Below are 18,877 nucleotides of genomic sequence, written 5' to 3' on the forward strand. Positions count from 1 at the left end.
GTTTTATAATAGTGACAACAGATTATATCACTGAGCTAACTAGTACATCCGTAAAATGTATAAGACATACAGAATATGGTTAGATACCTATCCATGGACGTTTACTGACATTAAGAACATATTTTCTATTTGTAAACATGATAGAGTAATCCGCGTGACAGTTTTATTCTTCCCTATAATTTTTAAAGATTCCAACTACCCAACACTATTTTACATTACAGCATAAATGACGTTCTCAATTTGTTTTGAAATATCGAGCAATAAATGTTTTAAATATCAACAGCAACTTTTCGATATTTAAATGGGAAGCCATAGCAAGTGATGTTCAAACACATCAACACTGAGATACTATTCACAAATGACATTAAGTAGACACACCCATGATTTTGTATAATTTAAAAAATAAAGACATGAATAATCGGGTTTTTGAATATGATATTTAAATAGAATGTGATAACCCCAAAGAACCTTAGTCTTATTTTGAGTGTTGTTAGGAATCGCATAGACTGGGTGTCAATTACGTGAAGTTTTATCTTGTTTTCACTGGATCTCTAACTGATATTGAAAAATGGAAAAACGAACTCCAATTTGACGCAGGGTCACATAGTTGTTTCTACCGAAATAAAGTACACATAATAACGAACAATTAAGTCATTACAAAACTTCAAATATAAAATGACAGAACAGCTTGCAGGAAAACTGAACATAACATAGGATATATCAAAGAAAGATTTCTAATCACTTTTTTCATATTGATATTTTAAAGGTTTCTTTGATTATAGATGGGTTTAAGAAATTTGTGCATAGTAACAACAAAACAAGTACTTTTACAAAGTCATTTTCATTTGAGTTTAATATCTATAACATACTCAGCCGATAATAGGAAGTATTTAACAATCATTTAAGTCTTGTTACGTAAACGTTTGACCGTAAGACCCATAGGTAACAGTATCATTTACTAGATGTGTGACAGAAAAAATTGACCAGCTTAACGTAATCACAGCAACTTCCTGATATGTAATGACTCTCGTACATTGTCGTGAATTAGTATCTTACATTTCTTCTCAAAACTAACAAACAATCAAATCTCTAACAGTCGTCTAAAAAGAAATGAAAATACCGCTCAAATAACAATAGTATTTACTGTATAATCAGTTTTGTCATAACTTCCTAAAGAACTACAGATATAATAGTTTGATATTTCAAACTTAGTATGATGTTTCTTTCCAAAATCAACAAGTTATTTTTTTATTTCTTTAAGAAAAGTTTTATGCTGGTTAAAAGCTGAAATTTTTTACTGTTGAATACTGTGTACTATTTGAATGGATTGATACATAAAACGATTATACACTATACAAACACTTATAGTGAAGTAAGTTACTTCAAATTAGCAGCACCTTACTATACTTAAAAAATGGGCCTTCTTAAGGTCAGTATACTTTCTAGTTATGTGCTTTATAACAATCAGAAAAATATATAAGTTTCACCTGTACAGGTGAAAAACTAGGTTTCAATGAAAATTAATATCATTGTAATGCAAATCTGTTTAAAACTGGGCTCTTATTCGCCATAACATTTAAATAACACATATTAGTGAATAAACATGATCGAACTATTGAATTCCTCCAATGGATCTTGTTATCGACGTAACAAATTATATCTGAAACATATTGCTTCATTCTCTTCGTTGTCAAGACCCACTTTAAAATTATGTTTACTTGGTTCATTGTGAATATTAGTTCAAAGTTTAAAATGTCTTTTGTCACAGATTGAACGTAGCTGATGATCCATCAGAAATATTATTTAAAACACATATTCGTAAACTATTTGAACAAGCCAGTCAAGAGCAACGCAAATATCATCTCAAATAACAAGACGTACATTGATAACAATAACGAAATTAGAAGTTTTCAATTAAACCATCTATCTTAGAGGACGAAATATCAACACAATTTAAGCTTTTATATTTTTCTTTTGGATAGTTATTTACATTGAAATAAATAATGGACAGTAATAAAAACTTCTTTTCAAAATAACATTGTTTGATAGTTTCAGATAATACCTGACATTTCATTTTATTCTAATAACTTTCTATTTTTTTTAAATGACCTTCCTTTCACTTTTAAATAACTATAATAATAACTATCGCTATTAACAGAATATGTATTTCATGATCGTTTCAATATATACGTCAAAACAATCACCAGGTAATTAATCCATACGCAACATGATAATGTAAATTGATACCCCTTTTTATTTAGTTCAACAGATAGCTTTGAATTTCGTGAATATGTTTGTTTAAATGTTGTTTATATTCAACTATTTTTCCATGAACGAACACTTTCAGATCTTTGACAAAAGTATCTAAACTTCAATTGAAAACAGTGAAAATAATGTTAATAACAATAAGTTATCTATCGTGACTTGTCAAATTATTTGCTTTCTTACATGGTATATTTTATATAACAAAGAGTAATTATCTTTCCTGAAAAGGGATATTAAGTGTTGATGTTGTTTACCTATTTATGACATTGTAGTTTATGTATTTATTGCATCAATAATTATAATATAACAGAATAATGAAATGAAATATTGAAAGGAAGAAAACAAATGTTTACCTACTTATTTATTTAAATAAGTAGATTAGTATTAAGAAATTATAATGTTTACTATATGGTTTATATAAAAGCCTTTTAAATATATTAATATTATAAGAAACAAAAGACTATGCTATATATTCACCAGAGAATATATAGCGTGTAATTATAAGAAAGCTTCTTGTTTTTTCCACCGTTATTTCCTCATCAAAAAAGTAGCGGACAGTGAATGTCATGACCACTGAGGAAGACTATTTTTAGGAAATAAATTCACAAGAACTTTAGGAATTACACCACTATAAAATGCCATATATTAGTATCGCTTTAATAAAAGAAAGTTTAGTGTTTGATTTGTTACAGAGCAATTTATGTGTAGCGTTTAAAAAAGTTGTAACAAAAATACGATTTACTTATTTTGAATCGGTTTACAAACAGATCCCCAGATTATTTACTTTACCGATGGGATTTATTTGTATTATGATAAATGTAGGACAAATGGAATATGGTTAACAGTAGGATACGGGAAGTTCTGTTCGTCTTCATGAAGACCCGTCAGCTGGAAGTAACTTTGTCCAACATTTGCTATTTACTCCGGAATTCAAAGCTTATACCTTTTGTTACAGATGCCAACACTCTGTCTACTTCCCTACTGCGTTCAGATAAACCCTTATTTGTACAACGAGTACTGAGCTCGAAAACCAGGGTGGATAACAAAGTTGGGATAGAGGTTCATCCAGCTGACGAAACCTAATGGAGCGAAACGTATCTCCTAAATTCCAATGCTAATTACATCTCATTTATTCTGTATAAAAACTGTGAAATAATAATCCACATATGGTAACCAAAACCGATCAAAATTCAATCCAACTATCAACAACGGAATAATTCAAACCATTATTAATTAAAACATTCGTGATATAGTTTAAGTGGCAAACCTCAGTTGTTTAAAAAATGATTCATATAAATTATTCTCATAAACTATTTCTATCAGAGTGAACTCAAGCGTGTGATTCAGTAAATCAAACGAAGGAAACAAAGGAAAGATCTGACGCTATTTTCCGAAAATGGCTAGAAAACTTTAGTGTACAGGGAAAAAAATCCTTCCGCATGTTTGTGAATGATGAATATGCAGTTTAAACGAAAATATTTGTATCGCTTAACCTCAGTATATTTCTGGTGAAGTATTTGGAACTTATGTGCATTTATGTGCAGGTTTGGTGGAATGGTTTCTCATGAGTAAAGGATCTAACTTTCTTCCGTTTGGTGAGAGATTATAACCTCACTCCACCCAAATCATTTTGATAAACAGGATAAAATCAATAACTCCTACACATTTGATAAGGCAAAAATTAAAGTATATAAACCCGTACTGAATTAATAGTTAATATTAGAGCGTAGATAGATCATCAGAAATTGATTTCCTATTAATATCCGATAAGCTAGTGACAGCTTTGTCAAATGTATAAAACAAATGGGCCATTCTATGAATTTCGATAGTGTAATGAAAAGAGACTACATCTAAAAGTACATTTCAAACAGTCTGGTCATAGCGAACCAATAAATCTATATATGAAAACTAATGATCAGTTGGATAATATAATGATCATCGGTAATAAATGCGAGAAAAATGATGTAAAATTTTGAAAAATATGGGTTGTCAAACCAACATAGGCCTTTAAATGAAATAATGACTACCAAAATACATTTAAACTTAGAACAAGTAGTCTTTTTATATATAAAGGAATAGTGAGTATTCTGATACTGAAGGTTTCTGTGAATTTAAGAATATCGCCTTAAGCATTCACAAATAAGGCTATAAGATCTGCCTTAAATTTAATCCTATGACCTATGTTCAATTATTTTTTCATTATCGAGGAGCATAGTTTTCTACTTCCTGAAATTGTGATTCAAACTGTGCAGCAATGATACATCTTAATGTACAAGGCAGCTAATTCTTTCCTTCATAATATCGTTATATTTTCATCATTCAAGATATACACTTGGCACAGAATATAAATTTACTCACGATATTCAGATATAACAAGCTTCCTCAATGATAATTTCCATATTTCGTTAATCAACAGATCATTTGGTCCTGAAATTGGCTAAACATTAGAAAACTAATATTTAGGCTTATTAAATCTTAACTGTCTAATAATTTTCCTAAAGAGAGCAAGAACACAGATTGGTGCAGAATAATATGAATTCATTTTATTTCGTTAAGTTCTCATCAGCTGCTTACAACCTATAATATTTTAAAATCAACGTTATTACAGATATTGACATACTTATAAATACAAGGGTGATTAGAGATGAATATATATGTATCATGATGTTGCTAAGATTTCAACAGAGTTAATAACGTCATAAATAATTTTGTTTCGCATAAAGTTTGGGAGGGAAAGTTCTAGAATATTGAAATAATGATTAGAACTCATGGAGTTAACAAACATTGGATCGTGGTGGTCGATATTCGATTTTATCCTTAAACTTCGTATATTATTCGTCCTTATGACCTTTACTCGATAAAACCCCAACGGTGTATAAATCAGAAGGCTACTACGAAGTGTTGATTGCGTTTATTATTGAACCACACACATATCTAAAATTACAAGCATGTTAAGCAAGCATGAAAGAATAGTGCCGTAAAGCAAACGAGTTGGCGCGCGAGTCGAATAAGTGAGCGAGAGATCGATTGATCGAGTCAGCGAGTAAGCGAGTACAGTGAACAGGATTAAGATGTACATATATATATATATATATACAAATGGAAATACATGAATCATTGAATCAATTAAGCGATTAATAGTGAGGCTAGCAGAATGAATACATGCGTAGGCAGTAAGCAATGCTCAAGCGTACATAATAAAGGTACAATATTACAGATAGGTTGTTATTGTGTGAATGCCTCTGTTCGTTGAATAAGTTAACAAAAGGCTTAACTAAATTAGATATGAACAAACTCAATTGTATGTAAGCTGCTATAAGATATTTGTACAATGAAACAACTGAAAGCAGACTAATAATAATAAAGATATGAGTTGAAACCAGTCACATACGAATTGAAAAAAAATGACAATAATGTTATCAAACCTCAGGAAGAGTTGAAATAATAAGTGACATAATAAATAAAAAAGGGTGTGATATTACCAGTTGATGAGAACCTAACGAATTAAAATGAATTCCTACTACTCTGTACCAATCTTCGTTCTTGCTCTCTTTAGGATAATAAAAAGAACTATGAACATGAAATTTTTCAAAATAAGTCTCTCTGCACAGTCATTCAAGTCACTGAATCACCTGATATAAATTCCCTGTTGTTTTTTCCATATCTACTTTGTGATATATTGTTGATAAAACTAAGAATGGACAGAAAAGATAATATCGTTAGCGCAATATATATATATATATATATACATCAAGGCAACAATATATATATATATATATCCCTTGAGAAATCATAAAAAAATTGAAAAAAACAAATGTATTATGTAATAAATCTAAATTATTGTTCAACAACCATTTATTTTAAACAATATTTGTTTGTTTGTTTTTTTTCTGTTTTACATCATTTACATTCAATCAAAAATTAATGATTGATGAGTGAAGCCCTTTTTTTAATTTATTTTATGTATCTATTTCATTAATGATTAACTTGATTTTTTTCTAAAAAAAATTAAAAATAAAATAGACAATTTTATTATTTTTGTGGTTTAATCAAATCAAAACCCACTTTTTAATTTTTATATTATTATTTATTATGAAATAACATGGAAAAACAGCTTGAAATTATAGTAACCATTGATTATTCTATTATATTCATAGTTGAAATCATGAGTCAGTTGAAGCTAGACCACAATGGAAAACCTGGACCGACCTGGACTAGTAGGTTCTGGGTTCGAATCTCGCGGGTGCGGGATCGTGGATGCGGACTGCTGAAGAGTCCCATAATAGGACGAAACGGCCGTCCAGTGCTTCCAGGTTTTCCTTGGTAGTCTAGCTTCAATTAATTCATGATTTCAACCATGAAAATACTAAATTCTCCACAAAACCGCTTTTTATCTATTCTATTATTCAAAAAGATTATTGTTATTATTAATGGCTTTATTCAATATTATAATCTGGTACAATATAGAATTCTCAGCATGGGTTATTTCAACAAGTTTTTTACCAAAAAAAACAGGAACAAAAAAAACAGAAAACGAATTAAAAAAACGTTTTAAGAAAAAAAACTGAATTTATACAAATTATCGAATTTGAGACATGCTTAAGAGTACAGGTTATTTACTAGGTCAACTCTAACAGCCTGTTCGTCACAAAGTAAATTTGCTAGGTAAGGTATTACAGAACTTTTATAGACTTGTTTGCGTGTATGGATTTTAATGTATTTACGTCTCGTTCTACCAGAAGATATACAAGGAGAAAGATATGAATGAAGCGGATGGTTAGTATCTGATAAGATAACACCTGCCAAGAGTTTTCAAGACCTAAGATGTCTGTCCACAAGCATATTAATAATGACTTCAAAAGATTCACCACATACCTTGCAAACCGCCTACAGAACTCTACGCAAAACAGCAAAGTCTTTTGTCAAAAGCCCGGGAAAGAATAATGGAGAACAATATAGAATAATAGGTAATATGCAGGAATTTACAAATTGTAAGAGTAAATGGCGAGTAATCCCAAAAGCATGCAGCCTCTTTATGTAGTATGTCAAACAGTAAACTTTTTTCGATAACAGTAAAATATGAGAATACCAAGAAAGATCAGAGGAAAAAATGACACCAAGATATTTGACCTTCGACACTGTGTTTATTAAGGAGTCTCTAATGGTACAAGCATTATGGGATCCCAAAATAGAGTATAGGTTCTGTCCATGTCTCAAGCTAAAATTAACAGCTTGACATTTAGATGGATTGAGTAAGAGACCATTACCAACAGACCACCTTTCAATACAAGATAAGAACTCATTCATTTCTATGGGATGTAAGGAGGTAGAAATCGGCATACATACAGTGAGGTCGTCAAGTTAAAAATTCATGGAGTCTATGACAATACGTTGTATAGTGATACATCAACTTTCATTAGTAATGATTGATCAAGCTAAATTCATACTTTTATTAAGCTCATATAAGATAAATATGGTTAGAAGAATATTAAAAGTTAAGCGAAATAGAATAATCCACTGAAAACTGATTGTTTATATGAGTTTTTTCGGAACAAAAGATAATTCTAAACAGTTCTTATTTCACTCTCATACGTTTTCCTAGATCTATTCTCAAGTAATCTTTCGATATGTAATATAAAAGTAGAACGGTATTCCACTGATGATTCATTATTTCTAAAGCATATGTAATTTTATTATCTTATGTTCTAACATAAATACTTTCTGCTTTAATTTTCGCCTTTGACTTTTTCATACTCATAATAACAGTCAAATATAAACAGTTTCGAAGAAACTTCTCACGTTTTCGTAGAGTAATATTAATTTTATCTAAGAAGATATTCACAGTCCTTGTGTTTCAACAGTACAACTTTTTATCTGTATTTAGGACACATTATCGTTCTGTCACCATTTACGTGCTATCATTCTAGATTTGTAAACGAGGAAATGACTTTTTATTTCGTCATATTATCAAAAAATGATCCATGATAAGTTTCGTAAAATGTACTATTTGACTCCCAAAATACTATCGACTTAAATAGACCGTAGAATGTATTATCTATAGGTTCCTTCATTTAATTTATTTTACGCTAATTAATAGCAAAACAACTTTCACGCCCCATTTGTTCGTATTATTAATAGTATAGTGCTGTCTGCTACTAATGTTAATAGATATTAGTAATGTGTATCATCAATCGAAATTGAAATACCTGGCAGCAGAATGTTAAGAAGATCAAAGAAAGAAGTACAAAAACAGTGAATGATTGCTGTGGAAATGAAAGAACAGTGAAGTCTGAGACGATTGATTGACACTTGCAAAAGCAATAGTGAAGTCTGAGACAATTGACTGACATTTTACAAATTAATTATTTATTGTATTGTTCTCAGATTTTACTAAGATGTTCTGTAATTTTATGTTCAAACACATTCGATTGTCCCCACTTATGTTCTCGTTCACTACAGTATTAGTCAGTTATCTAATATCTATTTACTGATGAAAACTAAAATATACTTAAAACGTTATTCATATATATACATATATATATACGTTAGTCCTCACTTTGAGACATGAACTTACTGGGTTATATGTAAAACCCTGAATAAACACTACTAGAAAATCCCAAACACGGATAAAATAATTGTTAAACCTATTTGGGCCTTCGATTTTTCTCCAAACCACATTAATCGCCAATAATAAATTCCGTAATTACAGAATGATTTAAAAAAATTATATAATGATAATTTATTACTTGATAATATTCATACCAAATAAAAACATTAAAATCTTCAAAATTCCATTGGGGGACAGTGAGAAGTTTGCGTTGATAAATCCACTTTTGTTTTCTTCAAAAAGATTTCTTTCAAGTATATTCTTTCCTTTCTACCTACATTTCTTTTATTTCTCTCACTGAATGTGATTTAATCTGTGTTTTTTTTTGATTATTTGTTGCTTATTTTTAGAATATAAATGATAAGTAAGAACTTTGGGACTTTGTAAATAATCCCTTCTAATTTTTTTGAGTTGTTTTATTTTCTACCTTTCAGTAAACAAATCAGAAAGCCTTTTATTCTGTGAAATTATTATTTGGATATTATATTTCTATCAATCTATTTGTTTGAATATTGACAAATTCATTGATAAGTTATTTATATTTTTAAAAAGTCCGATATCTCATCTGACCCATCTACTCATTTATCAATGGTCTTTAAAAAAAAGGAACGAATAGGCAAATAAAACAAACAATTTATCAATAACTGATTGATGATTTATGCACTATGTTATTACTATTATTATTTTGGTTAAAATCTACCCCTCTTTTTAAGAAGGTGGAAGGTTATAAAAATACAAATTAAAATATTGGTCAGTAATTATAAGTACCTCCACCTAATGAATTTATCTAATAAAAGAAATATCATGTATTCTTTTTTATATTTATGTCGACTATTTGTCCAAAAAATCAGTAGAAACTCAATTCAAATCTATGACCAGTTTGATAAACAAAAACTTGGTGAAAAAACGTTTAAAAAATAATACATTACCAATGAAGTTTGAATTTACCATTTCTAAGTATACTTATATATAAACATACATTATGTGGTTTCGTCTCTTTTTTTATTAGACCTTTCATGTTATGTGGTGAACAGATATGAGACATATATATATATATATGTTATTTAATTGGGCGTATTAGTCGACGGATTTATTTCAAATTATCATGATTTATATAGATGGATCGTGATAAAATTTGGAGACAAATGAAATAAGTTACTTAAATCCTTTACATATATTGTTCATGAAGTTTGTATGACATTTATAATATAATTGACTGTTTTTTTATAAATATCAAACGAACTAATGAATACACTTAGTATTGTTTGTTTGAATCTTTCCATTGATCTTTAGGACTGCAACTGGTCAGTCTCTAATTGGCATATGTGCATACTATGCGTATTGCCTCGATATAGCCTTAATTCACAAGCATTATAAGCGAAGATTGATAGTGGCTAGCAGTAGAATCCAGGACGAAGATACATCCAGCTGATGGGTCCTAAATAGGACGAAACGCGCGTCCTGGATTCCACTGCTAGCCACTATCCATCTTTGCTTATAATAACTAATGAATAATTACACAACTAGATATATACTCTGTTTTAACTGAAGTAATACAGTATGATACGTTAGATTGATTTATAAAACAGGGGGAAATAAATTGTATACTTTAAAATTTTACGAGGATTATGAGTATTACAAACTTGTGCATGTATTTTAAATAACTTGTTTTGGAACATTGAACGAAATGATTATATTAAGTACGCATGAATTTCAGTATTTAAAATAAATTTATAAATCACAAGTATCATACCCATTTAGAAAGTCTTGAGTACGACACACAGATTCTGGTTATGTTAATTTATGAATCACAAATTCATTGCTTCGCCTGACTGACAATTAATTCATACTTTTAAATGATCAATTTGAGGAATGTTCTTGATGTAGCCTAAAAAAATCATTCTAAGCAAATATGAAGCCCGAATAATAATTTTAAAAATTTCAGTTGCAGTAAATGTGATTATCATTTCAATGTCAGTGAAATAAATTCATTTCTATGACAAAGTTTTTGGAATTTAGTCATCTTTAGCCAGTAAATTAAAAACATACTATAATAAAAGTTGAAAGTGATGGTCACCTCCAGAATGACCGTCTGAACTGGAATACACTCGTTTAGGGAAAAATAGAACCAATGAATACAACACTACATTACTAAACTTAAGGTATAACGTTTGGGATTTTATTCAAAAGTGATTCTAGATCAGAATCTAAAATCATAAGATGCCACAATTCATCGGTTTTCATTTCGTCCTGAATTCAAATGAATAAGTGCAATCAATAAATATTTTGTATTAAGTCTAGTAATGTTTAAAACTTTCTGTAATCCAACATTTTTATCCAAAAGAATCAACTAAATGTCTAAAAAAAATGTCGGACCGTTACATAAACGCAGTTGACAGGTTTCTCGCTTGAAATTCAACTTCAAACTAGTGAGAATACAAATTAATTTATTAATATTCTTTTTTAGTCAAGACTAAATAAATACTTAAACTGTCACTTATTTTTGGATTTGCTGAAAACCTTTTTCTATTGTGAAATATATACTTAAAAACAATTGCTTGTCTACATCAACTATCCTGAAGGCTCGACTTACATCTGTGGTACAAATTGTATATTTGTTTAAAGTTAGAGTCTAAGGTTTATTAACATGTCTAAGGCATAAGGATGTGTTCGTATTTATATTAATTTAAATCAATTTGTATTATTCATTTGTGTGTTTATAACTTTTCATTTGCTTACCTATATGGTGATTTATTTAACAATAACAATTAAATTAATTTTGATTATTCTTTGACATGATAACTGTATTCTTCACAGTTTAATTTGATTAACCAAATTAACCAAGCTTATAATGAAAAATTTATTTACCATCTGGGCTTTTCTGATTTATTCAGTTCTTAATCAGAATCCGGGTAACTTGTTTACTATTGATTTTTAGTGATGGTAATCTATCTATATGAGTTTAGATAAATAACATTTAACTTATTACAATACATTCTTAATTGTTTCTAATTTATACAACCTATTAAGTTAGACTTCTATCTACTTTCATCTAAACTATGGAGAGTAAAAGCTAATACTCCTTCTTAGTTAGCAGTGTAAACTATTCTCCATTTGATAACAATAATTTCTAATCAAGAAGAAACAGAATCTGTAAGGAAATCAAATTCTTAGTGATTCTTTGACTGTTGGAATTCTGGATTCAACTAACTTTTCAATGAACTTCACATAAATGAGAAATACGGAATATTAAACAAATGTATAGTAATGGAGAAACTTTTCAAAGATAAGTGCTTGTTTCATTACTGTCATTAGGTTAATTAAACATAAAATCTATTAATTGTCCTATTTAAGTGAAATGAAAATACTGTATCTGATATTTGAATGCTTAAAAGTATCAGCTGTCAAGCATCCTCAGGTGAAAGAGAAACAATTTTTTATGAATATTGGTCTATAATAATGTACTAAACTATTACAGCTCATAGTAATTGGTTGGAGAATTATCATTTTTGTTAAAATTTCTGACTTCATAGATTTAAGTGTTCATTTGCTATCTAGATTTCTAGTTTTATAACTAAATAACTACAGATCACTTGTTGATAAAATGAATAAAGTCTTTTTTTCTTTTTTTCAAAAAGTTACTATATCATCTCCAACCTTGATTACTATCGGATCTGCATTTAATCTCACCTGTTCGGTGTATGTTACAAAAGATAAATCAGTCAATATAGCAGTAGACTGGTTCCGACCAACTTATTCAATTGAAACCTCTTCAAGTCGACCTATGATATTGGTTAATCCACAAGTACTAAACAACATTTTATCTATGCAATCAGATTTAAACTCACACAATTCAAAGTACGGTAATATCAGTAATATAGTTGGTGAACTTGCCTATTCATTTCAACAAATCACTAGCAGATCATCAGTCGGAATAACCATTTATAAACAAGTTACCGGTGAATTAAATTATAACTATCGTAGTGAAGTACTTCTTACTGTACAGTCAGCCAAAGAAAATGATGGTGGTCTATATGAATGTAGAGTGTATGAAGCAGCAAATTATGGACAAGAAAAAATCATAGACAGAGCATTTTTAGATATTATCAGTAAGTCGATTGCTTGTATATTATTTAGCCTTATTTAGGCTATTTCCAATAGTTATATAACCATACATATTTAATTTGTGACTTTTTTAAATTATGTCACAAGTCATATTTTTTCATATTATGAGCATGAAAGATGTGTTCAACTGAGGAAGTTAGGTTGGGTAGTTGACTTAACTACAATATGGTTACCTACCTACTCAGAACTTATCTTCCCTCACTATATGTAACCATGTTACATCTTTTGTTAGCTAATACGTAATTTTTATGCTTTATCTATGTAATCAAAGCACATATCTTGTACAATGAACATTTTAAAACCTTTTTTAAATATTAATTAACATTCATTTCTCTTTTCAAGAGAAAATACATCAACCTTACTTTCCCCACTAATGTAATTAACTTTGCTCAAAACATTGTACTTATTTATTCAGTGATAAAAGGAATAATCACATCTCAAAACTAATTGCCAAAGACAACATTGGTTTTTGTTTATGTTAATCTCATTGATAAAACATGCATATTGACTAATTCAATCCTCTGAGAATCATGAAGCAATACACAAATAAATGCACCACTTAGTTTAACTTGGTTGTTAAAAACAACATAAAAGTGTATAAAACCACTCGGGAAAACAATGGTAAAAGAAAATGTAGAAGGGTAAATTCAGAAATTGCTGTCTTTCTCTGGCTCCGTAAAAAGTGAAAATAATCAAACTTTTTATTATACAACACCACACCAACTAGATGACAAAAGTAATCACCACCTACAAACTCCACTTAGTCCTTATGCTTACTATAACATGACATTCATTACAAATTGGACGAAATATGTTCAGAACAGAAAACTACCAAGCTTCAATGTCTTTTTCAAAGAAAAAACTGAATACTAACAAAAAATAGTTATATCACATCCTTGAAATGCTTGTTATACCATTATGATACATCCTTTTGAATTTTTATACGCCAATAAAGCGTAACTTTAGTTTCTTTGAAGAATCCCATAGTCTTCAGTTTGTATTTATCATACCAACATTTTCATTTTTACAGATTGCTACGAATAAAATGATATAATTAGATAGTGATGGGTTAGTACTTTAGAAATTACTATATCTCTTTTCAGGTTTTTTAGTCCACCTTGTTAACTCAAGAAAGTATCTTAGCTTTTTACAACATTGTTACAATTCTTAAATATAATAGCTCCAAATACATTTGTATTTGGTAGAGAAAAATATCCCTGAGCCTATTTGGACTCCTCACTACTTGAATTAAAGTAAAAGTCGGCACTTAATGAGTTTCAAAATGATGACAGTTGACAATCACTAATCTTCAGTGACTTCATGATAATCGGTTAATTAAGTAGTTTTGGATTTGCTGGCGAAAGACTTAGTAAGAATCTGAGACCCATGTTCTCAACTAAGTGAGTATGAAAGGAGTTATCCACCGATGACATTATATTATTATTAAGCAGTATCAATCTTTAACCAAAGTTGGTAATGTAAACCCCCACAATGAAACTTACGGATTAAATAATGCAGTGGGTACAATAAAATGAGTTAAAGTGCATAGTACTTTACGCGCTTAATGGTCACCTCTGACAAGTTCTAAACAACAAAGAAATAATTGTTTAGTGCTCTTCGTTATTCACTGGCTTTTTTGACTCACATAGATAATTGGTATTAGTACTTCTCAAATAAGGATTTATTTAATAAGCATCCAATATGGTTTTTGAACAATAACAAATTTCATAAATATTTATGTCTGGTACATACGGATTTACAGCATTTTTCATAGCAATAGTAACCTGGCAAAGTAAATAAAATTAAAGTGAAAATTATTGACTAGTTCTTACTAGTTGCTATATAGACTAATACGCTTAAGGTTCGTTATTCAATTAAGAAAATAAATGCTTTTTAGAAAGGTTAATACAATACTTATAATGACATATAGTGATCATAGTTTCGCAAAGTCCTACGGAAAATTTTAAGAATCTCCTATCTTCCAGTTGTCGTTTTAGGTTTTCAAGATTATAAATTTTTTCTTTCTAGTATCTTTCGTCAAAAATAAAGATTATGAACTTATGCTAACTGATAACTTGATAAAAACCAGTGTCACAACATTTTATCCTCAATTCTGATTTAAATTTTACTTGCCAAGTAGTCTCCGGTCAGATTAAATTCAAATAATAGTCCACCATGTGTGCTTTTCAATGGTTAAAAGCAATTCTTGAATCTGTATTTCGTATTAGCTAATACTCATCAACAAAATCATCTGGAATTTTAAGAAAACTATCGTTTCCCATGAGATTCATATATAGGTCACTCATTTTTACAGTCAGATATATTATTGTTCATTTACTCTGGCAAGATATATCTGCTGAATTAATATTTTGATACTAGCAAAAATTATTATTAACCAATGTTATATATAGTACTTCGTGCTAATAAATTTTTGCCGGCCAAGTTACAACCCGAACAATATGACGTTCATTAAATTACATGTTCCGACCAATATTATCAATCGTACAACCAAATCGTAAGAGGTAAAGATGGTAAAGACATAGTAAACTGAGTCCTTTAAGTATACGTGAATAAAATTTGAATGATAAATAACTTTTTTAACTTTTTATATACTCAAGTAATCACTCTACACTAGGTAATTCATCCGATATGCCTGAAGGGATTGATAACTTGAGACCCAATTAATTGTCAAAAATTTTGAGGAAACATTTTCCATATGATTATTTAATTAAATGTTAGTGCACAAGTAAATAAATAAAAAGATGTAATTTAAGAACAAGATAGACAAAATGATACTAATAGCCTCACGTACATTCAATCAATAAACTTGAACGAAATACCCATTCAATGTTTCTAATCTGTTAATAATCCCTAAATTGATATTAGCAAGTGATCTATTGGAACTATAAACGTATACTCACTAGCAACTAGCTCTAAACTTTTAACCATGATTCCAATATCTATAGAATCTACGACATCGACAATTATGAAAAAAACTCAACAAACTTTATGGTTACTTTAGTTTAGTTTCAATGTTCTCATCAGTTAAATGTGAAAATTTCCAAAAAGTTCTAAACTACCCTTAGTATTACATCAATTCTACCGATTATGTCATTCAATAACAAAAATTATTAATTATTAAATACTTATCATTCAATGTATGATTCTTTTTTCTTTACTTTAAATCAAGATTAATTAAAACAAAAAAAAAAATTAAAACTTGTTCATTAAAACTGTCACTATTAATTTATTAAAAAAAGTTTTTGATTATTGTGTTGCTTTTTTTCAGTCTTTTATTTTATTGATTAATAATGATTCTATCACTTAAGATATACACATTCAATGAAATAACATAAATAAATAATTCATATAATGGTTTATATCACTGATGGTAATTAATACCTGGATTATCGTTTTTTTTCTTCTTTTAAATGATTAATTGTTTGGACTTTTATTATTTTATTTATTTGTTTGTTTGTTTGTGGATGTATTAATTGTCAATATACATACTTAGAACTATTATAAACTGACATTACCCTATCAGAGTATCTGATAAATAAATTTAGGAAATATTGAACATTCAAACTGTGTTACATCAATTATACATAAATTTCAATAATTCAAGACAATTAGATTGTATAGTTGAACCAATGAGTCAATTGAAGCTAGACCACCATGAAAAACCTGAAAGCACTGGAAGGCCGTTCCGTCCTATTGTGGGACTCCTAAGCAGTGCGCATCCACGATCCCATCTCGCGAAATTCAAACCCAGAATCTATCAGTCTCGAGCGCTTAACCACTAGATCACTGAGCTGGCCAGCATCCAGCGTTGTTAATGTCTAACTTTAACCAATCCACGAAATTGAGCAACCGTTCATCAATATCTTCAGTGAGTTACTATCTCACAACAGACCTGGTTTAACTCCACTGGTCACTGCTTCTCACTAGAACTCCAGGAAATAGTTCTTGGAGCCAGTCACTAGTAAGCATATGAATAATATCAGAACGGGGTTTTGTGGAGATCTTAGTTGAAGTTACACATCAACACCATTGGATGCCGGCTCAGTGGTCTATCGGTTAAATGCTCGCGCGCAAGACTAATAGGTCCTGGGTTTGAATTTCGCGAGACGGGATCGTGGATGTGCAATGCTGAGGAGTCCCACAATAGGACGAAATGGCCGTTCAGTGCTTTCAGGTTTTCCATGATGGTCTAGCTTCAATTGACTCATGAGTTCAACAATAAAATTACTAAAATCTCCACAAAAGCCCTTCTGATAAATTGACTATATTAAATGATGAATAAATGGAAATAATATCACTTATTCTAATGGTATGTAATATGATTTTCTCTTTATCATAGTCTGTTTAACTTATTCTAATATATAACAATTATAGATGTAATAAAATTAGATAGAGTATTGTAAAAATTATGGCATTTTGTTGTCTATAGCATTTATCTGGGTTATAGAAACTATCATGAAAATAAAAACACTAGTAAATCTTCTGATTAAAATAATCAAACCATAATACATAAAAGTATGAAATAAGTGTTGAATTACCAAATGAAGAACTATCGAAAATTAGGAAATACCGGAAAGTTGTTAAGACATTTTGAACTTGTGAACCGCTAGTTTACAGCTAAGTAGCCTGAACGTTAGGCACTCGTAGTAAAATCTAAGATCCTGAGTTCTACCCTTGGTATAGTTGAAGATGCGTACTATTAAGAATCCCATATCGGAAGGAAAACGTTGACTAAAGCTTTTTTGACTTCAACTAAACAGCTCATACGTAAATCTACTGAAAACATAATTTAGGCTATTATGTAATATTTAATTTCACTGAAAAAAATACATCCTTCTGTATTACAGAGTGATATATTCCATCTGGTCCAGTTAAATGAACGCATTTTTCTTTGAATTTTTAATATCTAGTACGCAAAAGGTATCCGCACAATTCATTTGAGCAAATTGAATTAAATGCAAAGCTTAGAAAACTTTTATCGATATTTTGGAAGCTAAATCCTTCTCAGAAAAATAATAATAATTTACACGATCAACATGCACAAAATGATGTGGCATCCAGAGTTCGAGCGAAATACGGAATACAAAATATAAGTCAAGAGAAAGGTAATTTTATCAATCAGTTGTTGTTGTTGTTGTTACTTTTTATGCATCTCAAACCAGTTGTTCAGTTAACTGACATATTTATTCTTTTTAATTAGTACAATATTATTGAAAATTCCGAAGTTGTTTTAAGACGTTTTAGGTAATATCATGATTTATGTTGTCATATTTCATCAGTGAATCATATACCTGCTATCATTCTCCATTTTTAGGCAGGTTTAACTGCTAATAGTTTTACAGGAATTATAATAAATGATAAAATTAACTGGATATAAGAAAGCTTTTCATTTTAGGTGTTTTTCGAAAATCCAAACATTTCCTAAATCTTAAAATTCTCTACCTAACCACAGATATGTGGTTAGTAGCATTTTATTTTAGTACCGCGAATCCACTAGATGATCATTTGCTTCCTTTAGGTTTTCATTGTTTATTGTAACACATTCGTTACTATTGAAATTAATCTATGCTTAAAAATTTGTGTTTAAAAAAATTGACAAAGATAAATAGCAAATTAAAACAACTCAGAATAAAGTTATGATTAGATGAATCAAAACAGTAAATTTCTAGTAACTGATATGTAGTGAACGAGAACGCAAGTGGGGACAACCAAATGTATATCAACACAAAATTACAGAATCTCTTAATAAAATCCGAGGACCATACAGTATAATGTTCATCTGCAAAATCTCAATCTCAGTTGTCTCAAACTTGACTATTCCTTTGCGAATGTCAATCAATCGTCTCAGACTTCATTGTT

At 29.5% G+C, this 18,877-nt stretch overlaps 1 protein-coding gene across 1 annotated transcript; it reads left to right on the forward strand.

Annotated features, from left to right (window-relative positions):
- Window positions 1-12,476: 12,476 nt before the first annotated feature.
- Smp_180730 (hypothetical protein) lies at window positions 12,477-13,019 on the forward strand (the record flags this gene model as incomplete). The annotated part of the gene is made up of 1 exon (XM_018792432.1): window positions 12,477-13,019. One exon carries the CDS (start codon window positions 12,477-12,479, stop codon window positions 13,017-13,019), a length of 543 nt encoding a protein of 180 aa, XP_018647245.1.
- Window positions 13,020-18,877: the final 5,858 nt, after the last annotated feature.

Source organism: Schistosoma mansoni, assembly GCF_000237925.1.
Source record: "Schistosoma mansoni, WGS project CABG00000000 data, supercontig 0216, strain Puerto Rico, whole genome shotgun sequence".
NCBI lineage: Eukaryota > Metazoa > Platyhelminthes > Trematoda > Strigeidida > Schistosomatidae > Schistosoma > Schistosoma mansoni.